The sequence below is a fragment of the Dendropsophus ebraccatus genome, chromosome 1 (genome assembly GCF_027789765.1).
Source record: "Dendropsophus ebraccatus isolate aDenEbr1 chromosome 1, aDenEbr1.pat, whole genome shotgun sequence".
Lineage (NCBI taxonomy): Eukaryota > Metazoa > Chordata > Amphibia > Anura > Hylidae > Dendropsophus > Dendropsophus ebraccatus.
In genome coordinates, this window is record NC_091454.1 from 229,775,121 (window position 1) to 229,801,126 (window position 26,006).

General features: G+C 50.9%; 1 protein-coding gene across 1 annotated transcript in view; it reads right to left on the reverse strand.

Moving 5' to 3' along the window:
* Positions 1–692: 692 nt before the first annotated feature.
* LOC138770789 (beta-1,3-galactosyltransferase 5-like) overlaps positions 693–26,006 on the reverse strand; it is a 36,490-nt gene continuing 11,176 nt past the window's right edge. Inside the window, exons 2-3 of the mRNA XM_069950017.1 lie at positions 3,777–4,362; positions 693–1,179 (exon numbers count right to left, since the gene is read on the reverse strand). Coding sequence (XP_069806118.1) covers positions 746–1,179; positions 3,777–4,359 — 1,017 coding nt within the window. The 5' untranslated portion in view covers positions 4,360–4,362 and the 3' untranslated portion in view covers positions 693–745. The remainder of the gene's footprint in view (positions 1,180–3,776; positions 4,363–26,006) is intronic.

Sequence of the window (26,006 nt, forward strand, 5' to 3'; positions counted from 1 at the left end):
TCTGAAGCAACAGCAGTTAGTGGCTAACTCATAGGCCCTGGCCCCCAGATGCTTATTTACGACACTCTAGCCCCCCACCTCCTAATTCACGGACATTCTGACCCCAAATTCCTAATTCAAATATGTTGACATGTTGCTGCACGGCAGGGAAACGGACGTGGTGCCGCACGGCAGGGAAATGGACGTGGTGCCGCACGGCAGGGAAATGGATGTGGTGCCGCACGGCAGGGAAATGGATGTGGTGCCGCACGGCAGGGAAATGGATGTGGTGCTGCACGGCAGGGAAATGGACGTGGTACTGCAGGGCAATGGACGTGGTGCTGCATGGCAGGGAAATGGATGTGGTGCTGCAGGGCAATGGACGTGGTGCTGCATGGCAGGGAAATGGATGTGGTGCTGCAGGGCAATGGACGTGGTGCTGCATGGCAGGGAAATGGATGTGGTACTGCAGGGAAAGGGACGCGGTGCTGCACGTCAGGGAAGTGGACGCGGTGCTGCACGTCAGGGAAGTGGACATGTTGCCGCACGGCAGGGCAATGGACGTGGTGCTGCATGGCAGGAAAGTGGACGTGGTGGTGCTGCAGGGCAATGGACGTGGAGCTTCACGGCAGGGAAGTGGACCTCACAGGAGGAGGCACTGGGGAGGCCAGGTACGGACTACATCACTATTAGAAAAATATAGACTTTATTCGTGTAGAGCCCCCCATATAATATCGTAGTGACCCAACCCCCCGATATATTTTTATTAGCAGTCGCTCTCGTTCACATCTCTCCATATTATAAGCAGTCTCTCTGGGCTGATTCCGTGTACAAGCAATGTCTTCTTGTAGCTACAGACGTCATACTTCATCCCCTGAACACGAAAACGACGGTCGTGTCTATAAGTCAAATTTGCAGCCAAAGCCAGAAAGCCAAAGTACACATCATCCAATGGGAAAACGGGCATCATACGAGAGGCTTCATATAGGCTGGGTACTGCCGGTCCTGGGAAGATAAAGCCCCCACCGGACACAAAGCCAGGATACCTCGCCAATGGGTAGAGGGTGTGCGAGATGCTGTATTTGGTGTAACGCATCACACCTGGGCGATGCTGGTGGAAGCCATGGATCACAGCAGGAGAACCAAAATCCTTAATAAGATCAAGAACCACTTCTGTGTTCACAAACACATCATCATCACCTGCCGGAAGAACAAGAGAATCAGTGACTGCCGCGATAGTGGTGTCACACACTCAGGATTCCTATATGTTATAGGGTCAGTGACTGCCGAGATGGTGGTGTCACACACTCAGGATTCCTATATGTTATAGGGTCAGTGACTGCCGAGATGGTGGTGTCACACACTCAGGATTCCTATATGTTATAGGGTCAGTGACTGCCGAGATGGTGGTGTCACACACTCTGGATTCCTATATGTTATAGGGTCAGTGACTGCCGAGATAGTGGTGTCACACACTCAGGATTCCTATATGTTATAGGGTCAGTGACTGCCGAGATGGTGGTGTCACACACTCAGGATTCCTATATGTTATAGTGTCAGTGACTGCTCCTGTGATAAGTGTCACACACACAGGATTCCTATATGTTATAGGGTCAGTGACTGCCGAGATAGTGGTGTCACACCCTCAGGATTCCTATATCTTATAGGGTCAGTGACTGCCGAGATAGTGGTGTGACACACTCAGGATTCCTGTATGTTATATTGTCAGTGACCGCTCCTGTAATAATAGTGTCACACACACAGGATTCCTATGTGTTATAGGGTCAGTGACCTCTCCTGGCATAGTAGTGTCACACTCAGGATTCCTATATGTTATAGGGTCAGTGACCTCCCCTGTGATAATAGTGTCACACACACAGGATTCCTATGTGTTATAGGGTCAGTGACATCTCCTGGCATAGTAGTGTCACACACAGGATTCCTATATGTTATAGGGTTAGTGACCGCTCCTGTGATAATAGTGTCACACACACAGGATTCCTATGTGTTATAGGGTCAGTGACCTCTCCTGGCATAGTAGTGTCACACACAGGATTCCAATATGTTATAGGGTCAGTGACCTCTCCTGGCATAGTAGTGTCACACACAGGATTCCTATGTGTTATAGGGTCAGTGACCTCCCCTGTGATAATAGTGTCACACACCCAGGATTCCTATGTGTTATAGGGTCAGTGACCTCCCCTGTGATAATAGTGTCACACACACACAGGATTCCTATATGTTATAGGGTCAGTGACCTCCCCTGTGATAATATTGTCACACACACAGGATTCCTATAGGTTATAGGGTCAGTGACCGCTCCTGTGATAATAGTGTCACACACACAGGATTCCTATATGTTATAGAAAGTGACTGCCGAGATAGCGGTGTCACACACTCAGGATTCCTATATGTTATAGGGTCAGTGACTGCCGAGATAGTGGTGTCACACACTCAGGATTCCTATATGTTATAGGGTCAGTGACTGCCGAGATAGTGGTGTCACACACTCAGGATTCCTATATGATATAGGGTCAGTGACTGCCGAGATGGTGGTGTCACACACTCAGGATTCCTATATGTTATAGGGTCAGTGACTGCCGAGATAGTGGTGTCACACACTCAGGATTCCTATATGATATAGGGTCAGTGACTGCCGAGATGGTGGTGTCACACACTCAGGATTCCTATATGTTATAGGGTCAGTGACTGCCGAGATGGTGGTGTCACACACTCAGGATTCCTATATGTTATAGAAAGTGACTGCTGAGATAGTGGTGTCACACACTCAGCATTCCTATATGTTATAGAAAGTGACTGCCGAGATAGTGGTGTGACACACTCAGGATTCCTATATGTTATAGGGTCAGTAACTGCCGAGATAGTGGTGTCACACACTCAGGATTCCTATATGTTATAGAAAGTGACTGCCGAGATAGTGGTGTCACACACTCAGGATTCCTATATGTTATAGGGTCCGTGACTGCCGAGATAGTGGTGTCACACACTCAGGATTCCTATATGTTATAGGGTCAGTGACTGCCGAGATGGTGGTGTCACACACTCAGGATTCCTATATGTTATAGAAAGTGACTGCTGAGATAGTGGTGTCACACACTCAGCATTCCTATATGTTATAGAGTCAGTGACCTCCCCTGTGATAATAGTGTCACACACTCAGGATTCCTATATGTTATAGGGTCAGTGACCTCCCCTGTGATAATAGTGTCACACACACAGGATTCCTATATGTTATAGGGTCAGTGACCGCTCCTGTGATAATAGTGTCACACACTCAGGATTCCTATATGTTATAGGGTCAGTGACCTCCCCTGTGATAATAGTGTCACACACTCAGGATTCCTATATGTTATAGGGTCAGTGACCTCCCCTGTGATAATAGTGTCACACACTTAGGATTCCTATATGTTATAGGGTTAAGGCCATATTACACCAAGCCATTATCGGCCAATTATAATCACTTGGTGTAATAGCTCCTGTGAAAAGGCAGCGATCAGCCGACATGCACGATATCGACTGATCCTTGTCATTCAACATGTTGAAAGATTTTTGAATGATAATGAGGGTCTGCTGGCCGTTGCTCCGTTTAATAGGAAGGGTGGCAGCAGACCGCCGCTCTCTTCTGTAAGCTCTCCGGACAATCTTTACAGCACCCCCACTCTGACCCGCTCGCTGTCATGGCATGTAGTAGCACCGGCAGCGAACTGGGACCAAGGAGCAGGTGAGTACTGGTCTGCCCGTGTAATAGGGACATTATCGATGGCTTCTCTACTCACCCTTGAAGATGTAATCGGCCTCGGGGACGTTGTGGTTCAGCCACTCCAGGAAGCATCGTTCCTTCAGAGATAAGTTGTAGTGGCTCTCGGTCATGTCCCATTGTAGGATGTCTCCATACACAGCACTCTCCACCTTCACTATCTCCATGTGCCCCGACACCTCCGTCCTCCCCACCAGAAAGACTCGTCTTATCTTGTAGCCTTTCAGTTCCTGTTCCTTGGACCAAGTCTGTCGTATAGCAGATCTCCTGGTTCCGGCCCTTGGATGGGATTTTACGGCCATAATTATTAGCGGTAGATCACTGTCATCATACGGTGCAACAGGCGGACTGAGGGTCACCGAGCACTGGTACCTCTGCAGGTGTGGGAACTCCGACTCAAAGCTGGAGAGGTTTAAGTGATAATGATATTTTCCATCATTAAGAGTCAATGACCTTCTCAGCACTGGAATCATGTTTGTGACCTTGGGCGTCCTAAGAGGAACTCTAGACACAACAACGTCCGACGCACCAATCCATCTCCATGTCAGGAAAATGGTGGCAGAGAGGAGGCTGGAGGTGAGGAAGAAAATCTTCAGTTTCATGTCCTGATAGGAGAAAGCCAAGAGATTATAGAAGTATTGGATGAGCCTTATCAGGCAAAGCTAAAGGGGGTCTCCCATGAGAGGAGTTGTTCTGCATTTGACCCCCAGTGTCTCGAGAAGTTAGATGCTGCCCTAGTGCTGCTAGGAAACCATGGTACAGTCTATGGCATCTAACTTCTCCAGACAGTCAAATGATAAGCATTGGGGTTTGGAGAATGTTACCAAACCCAAACAGTTCAGAAACTCCGCTCCGTGCTGTATACCTGGCTATCCTCGGCAGATCTATAGTGATTGAAAGGAGTGACGGTCGAGCATGCTCACTGCCCATCGATTTATCAGGCAAAGAGGGACCTCCAGTCTCGTGATCTCTGGATGTTCCACCACTTGGACCACTACTGATCTGATAGTTATCCCTTGTCCTGTGGATAGGGTATGAGTTAAGCATGGGCGACCCCCTTGTAAAGGAATTACTCGCCATTCCCTGGAGCAAACGGAACGAAATCCCTATTATCCATATATCTCTCCCAGACATGGATATGTAGGTGTATCTCATCAATTTGGATATGTAGGTGTATCTCATCAATTTGGATATGTAGGTGTATCTCATCGGTTTGGATATGTAGGTGTATCTCATTGGTTTGGATATGTAGGTGTATCTAATCGATTTGGATATGTAGGTGTATCTCATCGGTTTGGATATGTAGGTGTATCTCATTGGTTTGGATATGTAGGTGTATCTAATCGATTTGGATATGTAGGTGTATCTCATCGATTTGGATATGTAGGTGTATCTAATCGATTTGGATATGTAGGTGTATCTCATCGATTTGGATATGTAGGTGTATCTCATCGTATGGGGACACCGACCACTTTTCTCTCATGGTGATAGGTGATATACACTGTATCACTGGAGGAGGGGCGGGAGATGATAGCCCTCCAGTCCTCTCTCTGCCGGTGGTCTATGTCGATCCCCACCACTCATCTATCACTGGAGGAGGGGCGGGAGATGATAGCCCTCCAGTCCTCTCTCTGCCGGTGGTCTATGTCGATCCCCACCACTCATCTATCACTGGAGGAGGGGCGGGAGATGATAGCCCTCCAGTCCTCTCTCTGCCGGTGGTCTTCGTTGATCCCCACCACTCATCTATCACTGGAGGAGGGGCGGGAGATGATAGCCCTCCAGTCCTCTCTCTGCCGGTGGTCTTTGTCGATCCCCACCACTCATCTATCACTGGAGGAGGGGCGGGAGATGATAGCCCTCCAGTCCTCTCTCTGCCGGTGGTCTTCGTTGATCCCCACCACTCATCTATCACTGGAGGAGGGGCGGGAGATGATAGCCCTCCAGTCCTCTCTCTGTCGGTGGTCTTCGTTGATCCCCACCACTCATCTATCACTGGAGGAGGGGCGGGAGATGATAGCCCTCCAGTCCTCTCTGTCGGTGGTCTTCGTTGATCCCCACCACTCATCTATCACTGGAGGAGGGGCGGGAGGTGATAGCCCTCCAGTCCTCTCTCTGCCGGTGGTCTATGTCGATCCCCACCACTCATCTATCAGCCAAGACCCATCAGACACCTGGAAACTGGAGCGGCTAATTTTGGTAGATTGCACCTACAGATGATGTGTGAGGACAGAAGGAACTGGCATTTCATCATCCTGATGACCTAAGGGAGACAAGCTGCCACTAGAAGAGTCCTGGGGCGGAGAAGGAGACTGGAGGAGGAGGGGACGGATGAGTCTTGAGATCACTAAGAAGTCTGGAGGAGCAGAAGTCTAAGGGTGCTATTACATGAAGCCAATTTTCGACAGTCAACGATGAACAAACTCAAACAACCGCTATGGCGAATGGCCGGAACTTGTTCACCCAATTACACGGAGCAATGATCGTTACTTATGATTGTTATTGCGTTCGTCTTGTCGTCGCCACTACGTTCACCACCACTGCGAATGAAGGACACCTTAAGAAGGACAATCAACTCTGGAGGGACAGAAAGTTTGAAGAAAACAAAGGGATGTAGATGGGACAGAGGAGTCTGAAGGGTACAGAGGGATCTGGAGGAGGACAGAGGAGTCTGAAGGGTACAGAGGGATCTGGAGGAGGACAGAGGAGTCTGAAGGAGGACAGAGGTGTCTGGAGGAGGACAGAAGAGTCTGGAGGAGGACAGAGTGGTATGAGGGGCACAGAGGAGTCTGGAAGAGGACAGAGGGGTCTAGAGGAGGACAGAGGGGTACGAGGGGCACAGAGGAGTCTGGAAGAGGACAGGGGTCTGGAGGAGGACAGAGGGGTATGAGGGGCACAGGGGTATGAGGGGCACAGAGGAGTCTGGAAGAGGACAGGGGTCTGGAGGAGGACAGAGGGGTATGAGGGGCACAGAGGAGTCTGGAAGAGGACAGAGGGGTCTGGAGGAGGACAGAGGGGTATGAGGGGCACAGAGGAGTCTGGAAGAGGACAGAGGGGTCTGGAGGAGGACAGAGGGGTATGAGGGGCACAGAGGAGTCTGGAAGAGGACAGAGGGGTCTGGAGGAGGACAGATGGGTATGAGGGGCACAGAGGAGTCTGGAAGAGGACAGAGGGGTCTGGAGGAGGACAGAGGGGTATGAGGGGCACAGAGGAGTCTGGAAGAGGACAGGGGTCTGGAGGAGGACAGAGGGGTATGAGGGGCACAGAGGAGTCTGGAAGAGGACAGAGGGGTCTGGAGGAGGACAGAGGGGTATGAGGGGCACAGAGGAGTCTGGAAGAGGACAGAGGGGTCTGGAGGAGGACAGATGGGTATGAGGGGCACAGAGGAGTCTGGAAGAGGACAGAGGGGTCTGGAGGAGGACACAGGGGTATGAGGGGCACAGAGGAGTCTGGAAGAGGACAGGGGTCTGGAGGAGGACAGAGGGGTATGAGGGGCACAGAGGAGTCTGGAAGAGGACAGAGGGGTCTGGAGGAGGACAGATGGGTATGAGGGGCACAGAGGAGTCTGGAAGAGGACAGAGGGGTCTGGAGGAGGACAGATGGGTATGAGGGGCACAGAGGAGTCTGGAAGAGGACAGAGGGGTCTGGAGGAGGACAGATGGGTATGAGGGGCACAGAGGAGTCTGGAAGAGGACAGGGGTCTGGAGGAGGACAGAGGGGTATGAGGGGCACAGAGGAGTCTGGAAGAGGACAGAGGGGTCTGGAGGAGGACAGATGGGTATGAGGGGCACAGAGGAGTCTGGAAGAGGACAGGGGTCTGGAGGAGGACAGAGGGGTATGAGGGGCACAGAGGAGTCTGGAAGAGGACAGAGGGGTCTGGAGGAGGACAGAGGGGTATGAGGGGCACAGAGGAGTCTGGAAGAGGACAGAGGGGTCTGGAGGAGGACAGAGGGGTATGAGGGGCACAGAGGAGTCTGGAAGAGGACAGAGGGGTCTGGAGGAGGACAGATGGGTATGAGGGGCACAGAGGAGTCTGGAAGAGGACAGGGGTCTGGAGGAGGACAGAGGGGTATGAGGGGCACAGAGGAGTCTGGAAGAGGACAGAGGGGTCTGGAGGAGGACAGATGGGTATGAGGGGCACAGAGGAGTCTGGAAGAGGAGAGGGGTCTGGAGGAGGACAGAGGGGTATGAGGGGCACAGAGGAGTCTGGAAGAGGACAGAGGGGTCTGGAGGAGGACAGAGGGGTATGAGGGGCACAGAGGAGTCTGGAAGAGGACAGAGGTCTGGAGGAGGACACAGGGGTATGAGGGGCACAGAGGAGTCTGGAAGAGGACAGAGGGGTCTGGAGGGGTATGAGGGGCACAGAGGAGTCTGGAAGAGGACAGGGGTCAGGAGGAGGACAGAGGGGTATGAGGGACACAGAGGAGTCTGAAGGGGTACAGAAGAGTCTGGAGGAGGACAGAGTGGTATGAAGGGCACAGAGGGGTATGAGGGGCACAGAGGAGTCTCAAAGGGGGCAGAGGAGTCTGGAAGGGATAGAGGAGTCTGGAGGGGGCAGAGGAGTCTGAAGGGGGGCAGAGTGGTATGAAGGGTACAGAGGAGTCTGAAGGGGGGCAGGGGAGTCTGAAGGGGTACAGAGTGGTATGAAGGGTACAGAGACGTCAGGAGGGGGGCAGAGGATTCTGGAAGAAGACAGAGGGGTCTGAAGGGAATAGAGGAGCCTGGAGGCAGGGGAGACAAATCTGGATGGGGCAGATGAGTCTGGAGGAGGACAGAGTCGTATGAAGGGCACAGAGGAGTCTCAAAGGGGGCAGAGGAGTCTGGAGGGGATAGAGGAGTCTGGAGGCAGGGGAGACAAATCTGGATGGGGCAGATGAGTCTGGAGGAGGACAGAGTGGTATGAGGGGCACAGAGGAGTCTGGAAGAGGACAGGGGTCAGGAGGAGGACAGAGGGGTATGAGGGGCACAGAGGAGTCTCAAGGGGGGAGCAGAGGAGTCTGGAGGGCTAGAGAAGTCTGGTAGCTGCTTCCCTCTACATTGATAACATGTGAACATTGGTGAAGCTGAGCTTGATGATGTGGAGCTAAACATCTTTTCTCCTTACACAGTATAATAGAATTGATCAGTTCTTCCACCCACAGCGCCACTCTTGTGGTTGGGTGCGGTAGTGCAGCTTAATTCCAGTGAAATGAAAGGAGTACCACACACATCCTGAGGACAAGGGTGGCAGTTTTTAGAAGAAAGCAGACATGTTTTTCTACTCTTACATATTCTCTTTATATATATATATATATTTTAATCCTTGGAGCTGGATCCCAGTGGCTTCAGGTTTTAGCCCATGTAAAGTCAATTAGGCTGGGTAACAGCTCCTCCCTCCCCCCCAGAGACGGGCAAAAAACTCTTTGTATATACACCTTGCATATGGGTTTTTATTCAGATTTTACCTAATTTTTTATAATTGGAAAATTTGTTACAAGAAAACAAAGTAACGATATACATTAAATATAAGGTGAATTACATTCCCAAAAAAGACAAAAATCTAGGAAAAAAATCTTGACTGTAAATTATATAAAATAAATAGAAATCAGAATCTAAAATGTTCCAGGAGAAAAACACAAAAATGTTTTCAAAAACAGACAAATTTTTATGAATTATTTCAGGGTTATTTTAAAAAAATTCTTTTTCTTGGTATTTTTGAGTTTTGAAAATCCAATAATTTATAGATTGCGGAAATGTCACAAAAGTCATAAAAAATAAATCAGAATTTGGTCACAATCAATGAAGTAAAAGAAAAAAAACAGAAAAAGATGAATAAAAGAAGAGAAAAAACTGGGGGAGGGAAAGTATTAACTGTAAATCTAGCTAGTTGTCATCTTTCTGGTCTATCCTCTTTTCTTCTCTGTATATACTGGATATGCTGCTCTGGATTTATGTCCCAATGTTTGTAAAAAAAATTATGAGAAAATAAAAAAAAAATGTAATCCCTCCATACTATAGGAGAGATTACATCAGGACAACAAATTCTATTATTCACAAAATAAAAAATTGCAAGAAAAGAAAAATTCTCTCCGATATTTGATTTGTACCTGTTTTTGGACCCACATGTTGTGTAGCTGGGGGGTACCTGCTGTCCCGCTGCCGCCGCCGCTGTCTGTGCTGTCTCGGGGATGTCTCCTGAGTGTGCATGCAGGAAATATATATAATATATACTAATTGATAACATCTCTTATTATCTGCTGCCTTATATGTAAATTTGCTTCCTCTATAAAGGGTTACCAATTAACCTCAATGCCTGAGAGGGAAGCCGAGGGCACGGATATGCCTGATCTCTGCTGCCACATCTCAGGGAATTGTGTATATACATTTATTGGCAGGATATGCCTGTGCTCACATGTCCGCACCTTATGTCTTCCCCATTCTGTGAGAGCAGTAATGGTAAGTGTAATACCATATCCATACTTGTGTTGTTTGGGGGCAGCCTTCTCCGCCGGTGGTGCTGGCCGGGTTCTGGTGGGGCTTTTTGGGTCTGGTCCTGTGACATTGGGGTTGCAGGGCCGTTCCACGGCCTCCCTTCCCTGCATGTGAACGCTTTGTGGGGTTAGCGGTTGCTGACCGATACAGTGTGGGGTTAGCGTAGGGACCCGTGTGAACCAGGAGACCGGCATGTGGTACACGGGGCAGTATGGTTTGATCAAATTATATACATATATAACATCCTTGCATATTATGCCGAGCGGCATTAGTATCAGCCATAGGTGGGTTGTGCAGCCGCTCCTCTCTCTCTATGTCGCTATATACAATTATTCTGTGATCCACCAGAGGCGTGTCAGTGACACTGTGCCCGCCCTGCGCTCCGCCCAACACTGCCTCTTCAGTCTCCCTGCTTGCCCTATATCCTATCCCTGCTGCCTGTCTATATACCAGTGAGTCTCCTGCTTGCCCTCTATACTATCCCTGCTGCCTCTCTATATACCAGTGAGTATCCTGCTTGCCCTCTATCCTATCCCTGCTGCCTGTCTATATACCAGTGAGTCTCCTGCTTGCCCTATATCCTATCCCTGCTGCCTGTCTATATACCAGTGAGTCTCCTGCTTGCCCTCTATACTACCCCTGCTGCCTGTCTATATACCAGTGAGTCTCCTGCTTGCCCTATATCCTATCCCTGCTGCCTGTCTATATACCAGTGAGTATCCTGCTTGCCCTCTATCCTATCCCTGCTGCCTGTCTATATACCAGTGAGTCTCCTGTTTGCCCTCTATCCTATCCCTGCTGCCTGTCTATGTACCAGTGAGTCTCCTGCTTGCCCTCTATCCTATCCCTGCTGCCTGTCTATATACCAGTGAGTCTCCTGCTTGCCCTCTATCCTATCCCTGCTGCCTGTCTATATACCAGTGAGTCTCCTGCTTGCCCTCTATCCTATCCCTGCTGCCTGTCTATATACCAGTGAGTATCCTGCTTGCCCTCTATCCTACCCCTGCTGCCTCTCTATATACCAGTGAGTCTCCCTGCTTGCCCTCTATACTACCCCTGCTGCCTGTCTATATACCAGTGAGTCTCATGCTTTCCCTCTATCCTACCCCTGCTGCCTTTCTATATACCAGTGAGTCTCCTGCTTGCCCTCTATCCTATCCCTGCTGCCTGTCTATATACCAGTGAGTCTCCCTGCTTGCCCTCTATCCTATCCCTGCTGCCTGTCTATATACCAGTGAGTCTCCCTGCTTGCCCTCTATCCTATCCCTGCTGCCTGTCTATATACCAGTGAGTCTCCTGCTTGCCCTCTATACTACCCCTGCTGCCTGTCTATATACCAGTGAGTCTCCTGCTTGCCCTATATCCTATCCCTGCTGCCTGTCTATATACCAGTGAGTATCCTGCTTGCCCTCTATCCTATCCCTGCTGCCTGTCTATATACCAGTGAGTCTCCTGTTTGCCCTCTATCCTATCCCTGCTGCCTGTCTATGTACCAGTGAGTCTCCTGCTTGCCCTCTATCCTATCCCTGCTGCCTGTCTATATACCAGTGAGTCTCCTGCTTGCCCTCTATCCTATCCCTGCTGCCTGTCTATATACCAGTGAGTCTCCTGTTTGCCCTCTATCCTATCCCTGCTGCCTGTCTATATACCAGTGAGTATCCTGCTTGCCCTCTATCCTACCCCTGCTGCCTCTCTATATACCAGTGAGTCTCCCTGCTTGCCCTCTATACTACCCCTGCTGCCTGTCTATATACCAGTGAGTCTCATGCTTTCCCTCTATCCTATCCCTGCTGCCTCTCTATATACCAGTGAGTCTCCCTGCTTGCCCTCTATCCTATCCCTGCTGCCTGTCTATATACCAGTGAGTCTCCTGCTTGCCCTCTATCCTATCCCTGCTGCCTGTCTATATACCAGTGAGTCTCCCTGCTTGCCCTCTATCCTATCCCTGCTGCCTGTCTATATACCAGTGAGTCTCCCTGCTTGCCCTCTATCCTATCCCTGCTGCCTGTCTATATACCAGTGAGTCTCATGCTTTCCCTCTATCCTACCCCTGCTGCCTTTCTATATACCAGTGAGTCTCCTGCTTGCCCTCTATCCTATCCCTGCTGCCTGTCTATATACCAGTGAGTCTCCCTGCTTGCCCTCTATCCTACCCCTGCTGCCTTTCTATATACCAGTGAGTCTCCTGCTTGCCCTCTATCCTATCCCTGCTGCCTGTCTATATACCAGTGAGTCTCCCTGCTTGCCCTCTATCCTATCCCTGCTGCCTGTCTATATACCAGTGAGTCTCCCTGCTTTCCCTCTATCCTACCCCTGCTGCCTGTCTATATACCAGTGAGTCTCCTGCTTGCCCTATATCCTATCCCTGCTGCCTGTCTATATACCAGTGAGTCTCCTGCTTGCACTCTATACTATCCCTGCTGCCTGTCTATATACCAGTGAGTCTCCTACTTGCCCTCTATCCTACCCCTGCTGCCTTTCTATATACCAGTGAGTCTCCTGCTTGCACTCTATCCTACCCCTGCTGCCTGTCTATATACCAGTGAGTCTCCTGCTTGCACTCTATCCTATCCCTGCTGCCTGTCTATATACCAGTGAGTCTCCTGCTTGCCCTATATCCTATCCCTGCTGCCTGACTATATACCAGTGAGTCTCCTGATTGCACTCTATCCTATCCCTGCTGCCTGTCTATATACCAGTGAGTCTCCCTGCTTGCCCTCTATACTACCCCTGCTGCCTGTCTATATACCAGTGAGTCTCCTGCTTGCACTGTATTCTTTCCCTGCTGCCTTTCTATATACCAGTGAGTCTCCTGATTGCACTCTATCCTATCCCTGCTGCCTGTCTATATACCAGTGAGTCTCCTGCTTGCACTCTATCCTATCCCTGCTGCCTGTCTATATACCAGTGAGTCTCCTGCTTGCCCTATATCCTATCCCTGCTGCCTGACTATATACCAGTGAGTCTCCCTGCTTGCACTGTATTCTTTCCCTGCTGCCTGTCTATATACCAGTGAGTCTCCCTGTTTGCCCTCTATCCTATCCCTGCTGCCTGACTATAGACCAGTGAGTCTCCCTGTTTGCCCTCTATCCTATCCCTGCTGCCTGTCTATATACCAGTGAGTCTCCTGCTTGCCCTCTATCCTATCCCTGCTGCCTGTCTATATACCAGTGAGTCTCCTGCTTGCCCCCTATCCTATCCCTGCTGCCTGTCTATATACCAGTGAGTCTCCTCCTGCTTGCCCTATATCCTATCCCTGCTGCCTTTCTATATACCAGTGAGTCTCCTGCTTGCCCTCTATCCTACCCCTGCTGCCTGTCTATATACCAGTGAGTCTCCTGCTTGCACTCTATACTACCCCTGCTGCCTCTCTATATACCAGTGAGTCTCCTGCTTGCCCTCTATCCTACCCCTGCTGCCTGTCTATATACCAGTGAGTCTCCTGCTTGCCCTCTATCCTACCCCTGCTGCCTGTCTATATACCAGTGAGTCTCCTGCTTGCCCTCTATCCTACCCCTGCTGCCTCTCTATATACCACTGAGTCTCCTGCTTGCACTGTATTCTTTCCCTGCTGCCTCTCTATATACCAGTGAGTCTCCTGCTTGCCCTCTATCCTATCCCTGCTGCCTGACTATATACCAGTGAGTCTACTGCTTGCCCTCTATCCTATCCCTGCTGCCTGTCTATATACCAGTGAGTCTTCCTGCTTGCCCTCTATCCTATCCCTGCTGCCTGTCTATATACCAGTGAGTCTCCTGCTTGCCCTATATCCTATCCCTGCTGCCTGTCTATATACCAGTGAGTCTCCTGCTTGCACTGTATCCTATCCCTGCTGCCTGTCTATATACCAGTGAGTCTCCCTGCTTGCCCTCTATACTACCCCTGCTGCCTGTCTATATACCAGTGAGTCTCCCTGCTTGCCCTCTATCCTATCCCTGCTGCCTGTCTATATACCAGTGAGTCTCCTGCTTGCCCTCTATCCTATCCCTGCTGCCTCTCTATATACCAGTGAGTCTCCTGCTTGCCCTCTATCCTATCCCTGCTGCCTGTCTATATACCAGTGAGTCTCCTGCTTGCCCTCTATCCTACCCCTGCTGCCTGTCTATATACCAGTGAGTCTCCTGCTTGCCCTATATCCTATCCCTGCTGCCTGTCTATATACCAGTGAGTCTCCTGCTTGCACTCTATACTACCCCTGCTGCCTGTCTATATACCAGTGAGTCTCCTGCTTGCCCTCTATCCTACCCCTGCTGCCTGTCTATATACCAGTGAGTCTCCTGCTTGCACTGTATTCTTTCCCTGCTGCCCTTCTATATACCAGTGAGTCTCCTGCTTGCACTTTATCCTATCCCTGCTGCCTTTCTATATACCAGTGAGTCTCCTGCTTGCACTGTATTCTTTCCCTGCTGCCTGTCTATATATCAGTGAGTCTCCTGCTTGCACTGTATTCTTTCCCTGCTGCCTGTCTATATACCAGTGAGTCTCCTGCTTGCACTGTATTCTTTCCCTGCTGCCTGTCTATATACCAGTGAGTCTCCTGCTTGCACTGTATTCTTTCCCTGCTGCCTGTCTATATACCAGTGAGTCTCCTGCTTGCACTGTATTCTTTCCCTGCTGCCTGTCTATATACCAGTGAGTCTCCTGCTTGCACTGTATTCTTTCCCTGCTGCCTGTCTATATACCAGTGAGTCTCCTGCTTGCCCTCTATCCTATCCCTGCTGCCTTTCTATATACCAGTGAGTCTCCTGCTTGCACTGTATTCTTTCCCTGCTGCCTGTCTATATACCAGTGAGTCTCCTGCTTGCACTGTATTCTTTCCCTGCTGCCTGTCTATATACCAGTGAGTCTCCTGCTTGCACTGTATTCTTTCCCTGCTGCCTGTCTATTTACCAGTGAGTCCAGTTTATGCTGCTATTAATGTATATAGAGGGAGTAGTATTGAGCGGAGGGGCTGAGCTCTTCGGGTTCGGCAATGTTCTCCGATGTGACTGCAGCCTATGGCCTGTGACTGTATCTATGTTCCTCTGGACTCCTTGGGGCGGCATCTTACTGAAGCAGCAGGAACGTTATTGATCCCCTGTAGTTTGGCCTAAGGGACGTGCTGCAGATGTGCGGAGCCCAGGATGGTGGTGGCGGCTGATCTGTAAAGTAATGGTGGCGGACTGGGATCTGTAAAGTAATGGTGGCGGACTGGGATGGAGAAGAAATGGAAAGAGAAAGACTCAGATCAGAGACCACATCACCCGTGATATACTGCAGGCCTGCCCCACCCCCATCCCAGCAGGAAAAGGGTTAAGTTACTTTGTTGCTGGGCCGAGTGCAGCGTTTGTAACAAAAAAAAAATACACAATAACGATCCTATTATAGCTGAAAGTGTCAAAATAATCATGAAAAAGTTACCTTTATATTGATGGGTAATATCATAATAACAGACTGAATTAAGGAACGCCAAATATGGAATTAAAGAGTGCCAAACACGGAATTAAAGAGTGCCAAACACGGAACTAAAGAGTGCCAAACACGGAACTAAAGAGCGCCAAACACGGAACTAAAGAGCGCCAAACACGGAACTAAAGAGCGCCAAACACGGAACTAAAGAGCGCCAAACACGGAACTAAAGAGCGCCAAACACGGAACTAAAGAGCGCCAAACACGGAACTAAAGAGCGCCAAACACGGAACTAAGAAGCGCCAAACACGGAACTAAAGAGTGCCAAACACGGAACTAAAGAACGACAAACACGGAACTAAGAAGCGCCAAACACGGAACTAAAGAGCGACAAACACTGAACTAAAGAGTGCCAAACACTGAACTAAAGAGCACCAAACACGGAACTAAAGAACGACAAACACGGAACTAAAGAGCGACAAACACGAAACTAAGGAGCGCCAAACACTGAACTAAGGAGCGCCAAACACTGAACTAAAGAGCGCCAAACACTGAACTAAAGAGCGCCAAACACTGAACTAAAGAGTGCCAAACACGGAACTAAAGAGCGACAAACACGGAACTAAAGAGTGCCAAACACGGAACTAAAGAGTGCCAAACACTGAACTAAAGAACGACAAACACGGAACTAAAAAGCGCCAAACACGGAACTAAAGAGCGACAAACACTGAACTAAAGAGCGCCAAACACTGAACTAAAGAGCGCCAAACACGGAACTAAAGAGCGCCAAACACGGAACTAAAGAGTGCCAAACACGGAACTAAAGAGCGCCAAACACGGAACTAAAGAGCGCCAAACACGGAACTAAAGAGCGCCAAACACTAAACTAAAGAGCGCCAAACACGGAACTAAAGAGCGACAAACACGGAACTAAAGAGCGCCAAACACGGAACTAAAGAGCGCCAAACACTGAACTAAAGAACGCCTTCATATTATAGTTTCCTTCAGAGCTGCTATACCAGCAGCATCCACCTGGGGTCAGTGTGAGTCTCTTTGTGTAATGTACCAGTGAGGGCTCCGCTATAACTTTTCATCCCCCTGTGAGAGGGTCGGAGTGGATACAGCGGGAAGCTGGAACCAACTCACCTACAGTCAGGTAATGGAGTTATATCGTCTTACGGCAAAGTGACAGGACCCCACTAACTCTGATACTGGACCCCACTAACTCTGATACAGGACCCCCCCACTAACTCTGATACAGGACCCCCCCACTAACTCTGATACAGGACCCCCCCACTAACTCTGATACAGGACCCCCCCACTAACTCTGATACAGGACCCCATTAACTCTGATACAGGACCCCACTAACTCTGATACAGGACCCCCACTAACTCTGATACAGGACCCCAATAGCCCTGATACAGGACCCCCACTAACTCTGATACAGGACCCCACTAACTCTGATACAGGACCCACACTAACTCTGATACAATTAAATTAAATTAAAGAGTGCCAAACACGGAACTAAAGAGCGCCAAACACGGAACTAAAGAGCGCCAAACACGGAACTAAAGAGCGCCAAACACGGAACTAAAGAGCGCCAAACACGGAACTAAAGAGCGCCAAACACGGAACTAAAGAGCGCCAAACACGGAACTAAAGAGCGCCAAACACGGAACTAAAGAGTGCCAAACACTGAACTGAAGAGCGGCAAACACGAAATTGAAGAGCGCCAAACACGGAATTAAAGAGCGCCAAACACTGAACTAAAGAGTGCCAAACACGGCATTAAAGAGCGCCAAACACGGCATTAAAGAGCGCCAAACATAGAACTAAAGAGCGCCAAACACTAAACTAAAGAGTGGCAAACACGGAACTGAAGAGTGCCAGCCAAATATGGAACTAAAGAGTGCAAAACATGGAAATAAAGAGCGCCAAACACTGAACTAAAGAGGGCAAAACACGGAACTAAAGAGCGCCAAAAACTGAATTAGAGTGCAATACACGGAACTAAAGAGTGCCAAACACAGAACTAAAGAGCGCCAAAAACTGAATTAGAGTGCAATACACGGAACTAAAGAGTGCCAAACACGGAACTAAAGAGTGCCAAACACGGAACTAAAGAGTGCCAAACACGGAACTAAAGAGCGCCAAACATGCAACTAAAGAGCGCCAAAAATTGAATTAAAGAGTGCAATACACTAAACTAAAGAGTGCCAAACACGGAATTAAAGAGTGCCAAACATTGAACTAAAGAGCGTCAAACACGGAACTAAAGAGCACCAAAAACTGAATTAGAGTGCAATACACTGAACTAAAGAGTGCCAAACACGGAATTAAAGAGCACCGAACACTGAACTAAAGAGCGACAAACACTGAACTAAGGAGCGCCAAACACGGAACTAAAGAGCGACAAACACGGAACTAAGAAGCGCCAAACACGGGACTAAAGAGCGCCAAACATGGAACTAAAGAGCGCCAAACACGGAACTAAGAAGCGCCAAACACGGAACTAAAGAGTGCCAAACACGGAACTAAAGAACGACAAACACGGAACTAAGAAGCGCCAAACACGGAACTAAAGAGCGACAAACACTGAACTAAAGAGCGCCAAACACGGAACTAAAGAGTGCCAAACACGGAACTAAAGAGTGCCAAACACTGAACTAAAGAGCTCCAAACACTGAACTAAAGAGTGCCAAACACGGAACTAAAGAGTGCCAAACACTGAACTAAAGAGCGCCAAACACTGAACTAAAGAGCGCCAAACACGGAACTAAAGAGCGCCAAACACTGAACTAAAGAGTGCCAAACACTGAACTAAAGAGTGCCAAACACGGAACTAAAGAGTGCCAAACACGGAACTAAAGAGTGCCAAACACGGAACTAAAGAACGACAAACACGGAACTAAAGAGCGACAAACACGGAACTAAGGAGCGCCAAACACTGAACTAAAGAGCGCCAAACACTGAACTAAAGAGCGCCAAACACGGAACTAAAGAACGACAAACACGGAACTAAAGAGCGACAAACACGGAACTAAGGAGCGCCAAACACTGAACTAAAGAGTGCCAAACACGGAACTAAAGAGCGACAAACACGGAACTAAGGAGCGCCAAACACGGAACTAAAGAGCGCCAAACACGGAACTAAAGAGCGCCAAACACTGAACTAAAGAGTGCCAAACACTGAACTAAAGAGCGACAAACACGGAACTAAAGAGTGCCAAACACGGAACTAAAGAGTGCCAAACACTGAACTAAAGAACGACAAACACGGAACTAAAAAGCGCCAAACACGGAACTAAAGAGCGCCAAACACTGAACTAAAGAGCGCCAAACACGGAACTAAAGAGCGCCAAACACGGAACTAAAGAGCGCCAAACACGGAACTAAAGAGCGCCAAACACGGAACTAAAGAGCGCCAAACACTAAACTAAAGAGCGCCAAACACGGAACTAAAGAGCGACAAACACGGAACTAAAGAGCGCCAAACACGGAACTAAAGAGCGCCAAACACGGAACTAAAGAGCGCCAAACACGGAACTAAAGAGCGCCAAACACGGAACTAAAGAGCGCCAAACACGGAACTAAAGAGCGCCAAACACTGAACTAAAGAACGCCTTCATATTATAGTTTCCTTCAGAGCTGCTATACCAGCAGCATCCACCTGGGGTCAGTGTGAGTCTCTTTGTGTAATGTACCAGTGAGGGCTCCGCTGTAACTTCTCATCCCCCTGTGAGAGGGTCGGAGTGGATACAGCGGGAAGCTGGAACCAACTCACCTACAGTCAGGTAATGGAGTTATATCGTCTTACGGCAAAGTGACAGGACCCCACTAACTCTGATACAGGACCCCCCCACTAACTCTGATACAGGACCCCCCCACTAACTCTGATACAGGACCCCAATAGCCCTGATACAGGACCCCCACTAACTCTGATACAGGACCCCCACTAACTCTGATACAGGACCCCCCCACTAACTCTGATACAGGACCCCACTAACTCTGATACAGGACCCCCCCACTAACTCTGATACTGGACCCCACTAACTCTGATACAGGACCCCCCCACTAACTCTGATACAGGACCCCCCCACTAACTCTGATACAGGACCCCATTAACTCTGATACAGGACCCCCACTAACTCTGATACAGGACCCCAATAGCCCTGATACAGGACCCCACTAACTCTGATACAGGACCCCACTAACTCTGATACAGGACCCCCCCACTAACTCTGATACAGGACCCCCCCACTAACTCTGATACAGGACCCCACTAACTCTGATACTGGACCCCACTAACTCTGATACAGGACCCCCCCACTAACTCTGATACAGGACCCCACTAACTCTGATACAGGACCCCCACTAACTCTGATACAGGACCCCAATAGCCCTGATACAGGACCCCACTAACTCTGATACTGGACCCCACTAACTCTGATACAGGACCCCCCCACTAACTCTGATACTGGACCCCACTAACTCTGATACAGGACCCCACTAACTCTGATACAGGACCCCCCCACTAACTCTGATACTGGACCCCACTAACTCTGATACAGGACCCCACTAACTCTGATACAGGACCCCCCCACTAACTCTGATACTGGACCCCACTAACTCTGATACAGGACCCCACTAACTCTGATACAGGACCCCACTAACTCTGATACTGGACCCCACTAACTCTGATACAGGACCCCACTAACTCTGATACAGGACCCCACTAACTCTGATACTGGACCCCACTAACTCTGATACAGGACCCCACTAACTCTGATACTGGACCCCACTAACTCTGATACAGGACCCCACTAACTCTGATACAGGACCCCCACTAACTCTGATACAGGACCCCACTAACTCTGATACAGGACCCCACTAACTCTGATACTGGACCCCACCAGTGGCGGATTAAATGTACCCTGGGCCCCGGGCTGTCCACCCAACCTGGGCCCCCCCCCCCAGTCAATCTGCCCACATTATGATCCGCTACTGCCCCCCCCCCCCCCCCCCCACACTGTCCCCAAAAAAACACTGCCTGCCTCCCCTCCCTGCTGACCCCAATAAACATAATGTTTGGTCCCTTGCTGCTACCCCCAGTAAGCATTGCCCACCCCATCTCCCCCAATAAACATATTGCCAACTCACCCTGATGTTGCCCCCCCCCCCAAGGTCACAGCAGCACAGAGGATGACAGGAGAGGAGGGGGCTGATCTTATAGGGGAGGTCACAGCAGCACAGAGGATGTCAGGAGAGGAGGGGGCTGATCTTATAGGAGAGGTCACAGCAGCACAGAGGATGTCAGGAGAGGAGGGGGCTGATCTTATAGGGGAGGTCACAGCAGCACAGAGGATGTTAGGAGAGGAGGGTGCTGATCTTATAGGGGAGGTCACAGCAGCACAGAGGATGTCAGGAGAGGAGGGGGCTGATCTTATAGGGGAGGTCACAGCAGCACAGAGGATGTCAGGAGAGGAGGGGGCTGATCTTATAGGGGAGGTCACAGCAGCACAGAGGATGTCAGGAGAGGAGGGTGCTGGTCTATAGGGGAGGACACAGCAGCACAGAGGATGTCAGGAGAGGAGGGTGCTAATCCTATAGGAGATGGTCCCCCTCTCCCCCCCCCCTTATAGATGGTCCCCCTTTCCCCCCCCTTTATAGATGGTCCCCCTCTTCCCCCTTTATACATGGTCCCCCTCTTTCCCCCTTTATAGATGGTCCCCCTCTCCCCTCCCTTATAGATGGTCCCCCTCTTCCCCCCCTTATAGATGGTCCCCCTCTCCCCCCCTTTATAGATGGTCCCCCTCTCCCCCCTCCCTTATAGATGGTCCCCCTCTCCCCCCCCTTATAGATGGTCCCCCTCTCCCCTCCTTTATAGATGGTCCCCCTCTCCCCCCTCCCTTATAGATGGTCCCCCTCTTTTCCCCTTTATAGATGGTCCCCCTCTTTTTCCCCTTTATAGATGGTCCCCCTCCTTCCCCCCTTTATAGATGGTCCCCCTCTGCTCCCCCCCTTATAGATGGTCCCCCTCTTTCCCCCCTCCCTTATAGATGGTCCCCCTCTCCCCCCCCCCCTTATAGGTGGTCCCCCTCTGCTCCCCCCCTTATAGGTGGTCCCCCTCTCCCCCCCCCTTATAGATGGTCCCCCCTCTGCTCCCCCCCTTATAGATGGTCCCCCTCTGCTCCCCCCCTTATAGATGGTCCCCCTCTCCCTCCCTTATAGATGGTCCCCTCTTCCCCCCCTTATAGATGGTCCCCCTCTGCTCCCCCCCTTATAGATGGTCCCCCTCTGCTCCCCCCCCCTTATAGATGGTCCCCCTCTGCTCCCCCCCCCTTATAGATGGTCCCCCTCTGCTCCCCCCCCTTATAGATGGTCCCCCTCTGCTCCCCCCTTATAGATGGTCCCCCTCTGCTCCCCCCCCCTTATAGATGGTCCCCCTCTGCTCCCCCCCCTTATAGATGGTCCCCCTCTGCTCCCCCCCCCTTATAGATGGTCCCCCTCTGCTCCCCCCCTTATAGATGGTCCCCCTCTCCCCCCCCCCTTATAGATGGTCCCCCTCTGCTCCCCCCCTTATAGATGGTCCCCCTCTCCCCCCCCCCCTTATAGATGGTCCCCCTCTCCCCCCCCCTTATAGATGGTCCCCCTCTCCCCCCTTATAGATGGTCCCCCTCTCCCCCCCCTTATAGATGGTCCCCCTCTGCTCCCCCCCTTATAGATGGTCCCCCTCTCCCCTCCCCCCCTATAGATGGTCCCCCTCTCCCCCCCCTTATAGATGGTCCCCCTCTCCCCCCCCTTATAGGTGGTCCCCCTCTGCTCCCCCCCACCTTATAGATGGTCCCCCTCTGCTCCCCCCCTTATAGATGGTCCCCCTCTCCCCCCCCTTATAGATGGTCCCCCCCCCCTTATAGATGGTCCCCCTTTGCTCCCCCCCCCCTTATAGATGGTCCCCCTCTGCCCCCCCCCCTTGCACAGCAGTCAGTAAATAAAAAAACAAAACACAACTCACCTGCCATCCGTTCCCCCGTCGATCCTCTCGGCTCCTGGTCTGTCCCCGGCTGCCTCCGGCTGATGTGCGGCTGCCGGGGGTGTTTTGTCCTCTCCCCGGCAGCGCGCGCATCACACAGCTCACTGTGCCACCTGGGCCCTGACTTCCGGTGCAGAGCGTCTCTAACGTGCGCTCTTAATACCGGAAGTCAGGGCCCCAGGCGGCACTAGGAGCTGTGTGATGCGCGCGCTGCCGGGGAGAGGACCGGACACCCCCGGCAGCCGCACATCAGCCGGAGGCAGCCGGGGACTCCTGTGACCGCAAGCGAAATAATGCTTGCGGTCACAAGAGTGCAGTGGCGGGCCGGGCCGCAGCGGCGTGGGCGGATTATAATGTGGGCGGCGCGGCATGGGCCCCCCCGGAGCCTCAGGCCTCGGGCCCCGGGCGGCCGCCCAAACCGCCCACATTATAATCCGCCACTGGACCCCACTAACTCTGATACAGGACCCTACTAACTCTGATACAGGACCCCACTAACTCTGATACAGGACCCCACTAACTCTGATACAGGACCCCCCCACTAACTCTGATACAGGACCCCCCCACTAACTCTGATACAGGACCCCCCCACTAACTCTGATACAGGACCCCCACTAACTCTGATACAGGACCCCCCCACTAACTCTGATAGAGGACCCCACTAACTCTGATACAGGACCCCCCCCACTAACTCTGATACAGGACCCCCCCACTAACTCTGATACAGGACCCCCACTAACTCTGATACAGGACCCCACTAACTCTGATACAGGACCCCCCCACTAACTCTGATACAGGACCCCCCCACTAACTCTGATACAGGACCCCCACTAACTCTGATACAGGACCCCACTAACTCTGATACAGGACCCCCCCACTAACTCTGATACAGGACCCCCCCACTAACTCTGATACAGGACCCCCCCACTAACTCTGATACAGGACCCCACTAACTCTGATACAGGACCCCACTAACTCTGATACAGGACCCCCCCACTAACTCTGATACAGGACCCCCACTAACTCTGATACAGGACCCCACTAACTCTGATACAGGACCCCACTAACTCTGATACAGGACCCCCACTAACTCTGATACAGGACCCCCACTAACTCTGATACAGGACCCCACTAACTCTGATACAGGACCCCACTAACTCTGATACAGGACCCCACTAACTCTGATATACAACGGGAGAGATGACAGAACAGACGCTCAATATTCCTGTATAAAGTGGACGTTCCCCGTCAGCCCCAGGAGCAGGGACGGTGTAAGTAGCAGGAATGGTGTAAGGAACAGGGACAGTGTAAGGAACAGGGACATGTAAGGACAGGGACGGTGTAAGGAGCAGGGACAGTGTAATGACACGGACGGTGTAAGGAGCAGGGAGGGTGTAAAGAGCAGGGAGGGTGTAAGTAGCAGGGACGGTGTAAGTAGCAGGGACGGTGTAAGTAGCAGGGACGGTGTAAATACAGGGACTGTGTAAGGCGTAGGGACAGGGACAGTGTAAGGAGCAGGGACGGTGTAAGGAGCAGGGAGGGTGTGAGGACAGGGACGGTGTAAGTTACAGGGACGGTGTAAGGAGCAGGGAGGGTGTGAGGACAGGGACGGTGTAAGGGACAGGGACGGTGTAAGGACAGGGACGGTGTAAGGAGCAGGGACGGTGTAAGGAGCAGGGACGGTGTAAGGAGCAGGGACGGTGTAAGGAGCAGGGACGGTGTAAGGAGCAGGGACGGTGTAAAGAGCAGGGACGGTGTAAGGAGCAGGGACTGTGTAAGGAATAGGGACGGTGTAAGGACAGGTACGGTGTAAGGAGCAGGGACTGTGTAAGGAGCAGGGAGAGTGTGAGGACAGTGACGGTGTAAGGAGCAGGGACGGTGTAAGGACAGGGACGGTGTAAGGAGCAGGGACGGTGTAAGGACAGGGACGGTGTAAGGAGCAGGGACGGTGTAAGGACAGGGACGGTGTAAGGAGCAGGGACGGTGTAAAGACATGGACGGTGTAAGGAGCAGGGACGGTGTAAGGACAGGGACGGTGTAAGGAGCAGGGACGGTGTAAGGACAGGGACGGTGTAAGGAGCAGGGACGGTGTAAAGACATGGACGGTGTAAGGAGCAGGGACGGTGTAAGGAGCAGGGACGGTGTAAGGAGCAGGGAGGGTGTAAGGAGCAGGGACGGTGTGAGGACAGGGACGGTGTAAGGGACAGGGACGGTGTAAGGAGCAGGGAGGGTGTGAGGACAGGGACGGTGTAAGGGACGGTGTAAGGGACAGGGAGGGTGTAAGGAGCAGGGAGGGTGTAAAGAGCAGGGAGGGTGTAAGGAGCAGGGATTGTGTAAGGAATAAGGACGGTGTAAGTAGCAGTGACGGTGTAAGGAGCAGGGACGGTGTAAGGAGCAGGGACGGTGTAAGGACAAGGACGGTGTAAGGAGCAGGGACTGTGTAAGGAGCAGGGAGAGTGTGAGGACAGTGACGGTGTAAGTAGCAGTGACGGTGTAAGGAGCAGGGACGGTGTAAGGAGCAGGGTGTAAGGACAAGGACGGTGTAAGGAGCAGGGACTGTGTAAGGAGCAGGGAGAGTGTGAGGACAGTGACGGTGTAAGTAGCAGTGACGGTGTAAGGAGCAGGGACGGTGTAAGGAGCAGGGAGAGTGTGAGGACAGTGACGGTGTAAGTAGCAGGGACGGTGTAAGGACAAGGACGGTGTAAGGAGCAGGGACGGTGTAAGGAGCAGGGAGGGTGTGAGGAGCAGGGACGTCTTCCGGCAGGGGGAGCACCTTTGTCATGAGGCTGTGGTCGTCGTGTCAGAAATGTCGCCGGCGGGGTCTATAAGAGCTCCGCGTGTCCGGATCCGCCAATAGCTCTGGATCTATCATCCCGTATTGTCCGATAACACTGGTCAACAGCCAAAAAGGTTCCGACATGAAAACAGTTGAACATAACTAATTTGGGGGCTGAGATCGAAAATGATGTTCAAATTTTGAAATTGTCGGTAATTTTCCAGATATAGACGAACTTTCTATACTTCTCACAGCCTGTGATACAATACTGGGAAACGTTTGCATCATCAACTGGTATATTGCATCATCTTAGAATGACCAACAGTTATGGTATAAGGCTAGGTTCACACTGCGTTTTTGCTATCTGTGTTTTTCAACCGTTTTTTGCGAAAAACGGATGAAAAAAACAGATGCATCTGTGTGCATTCGTTTTGATCTGCTTTTCCGTTGACTTCCATTATAAAAAAAAACAAACAAATGGATCCGTTTTTTTTTTTACGGACACAAAAGTATTGTCAACACTACTTTTGTGTCCGTTAAAAAAAACGGATCCGTTTCGATCCGTTTTTTTTTTCTTTTT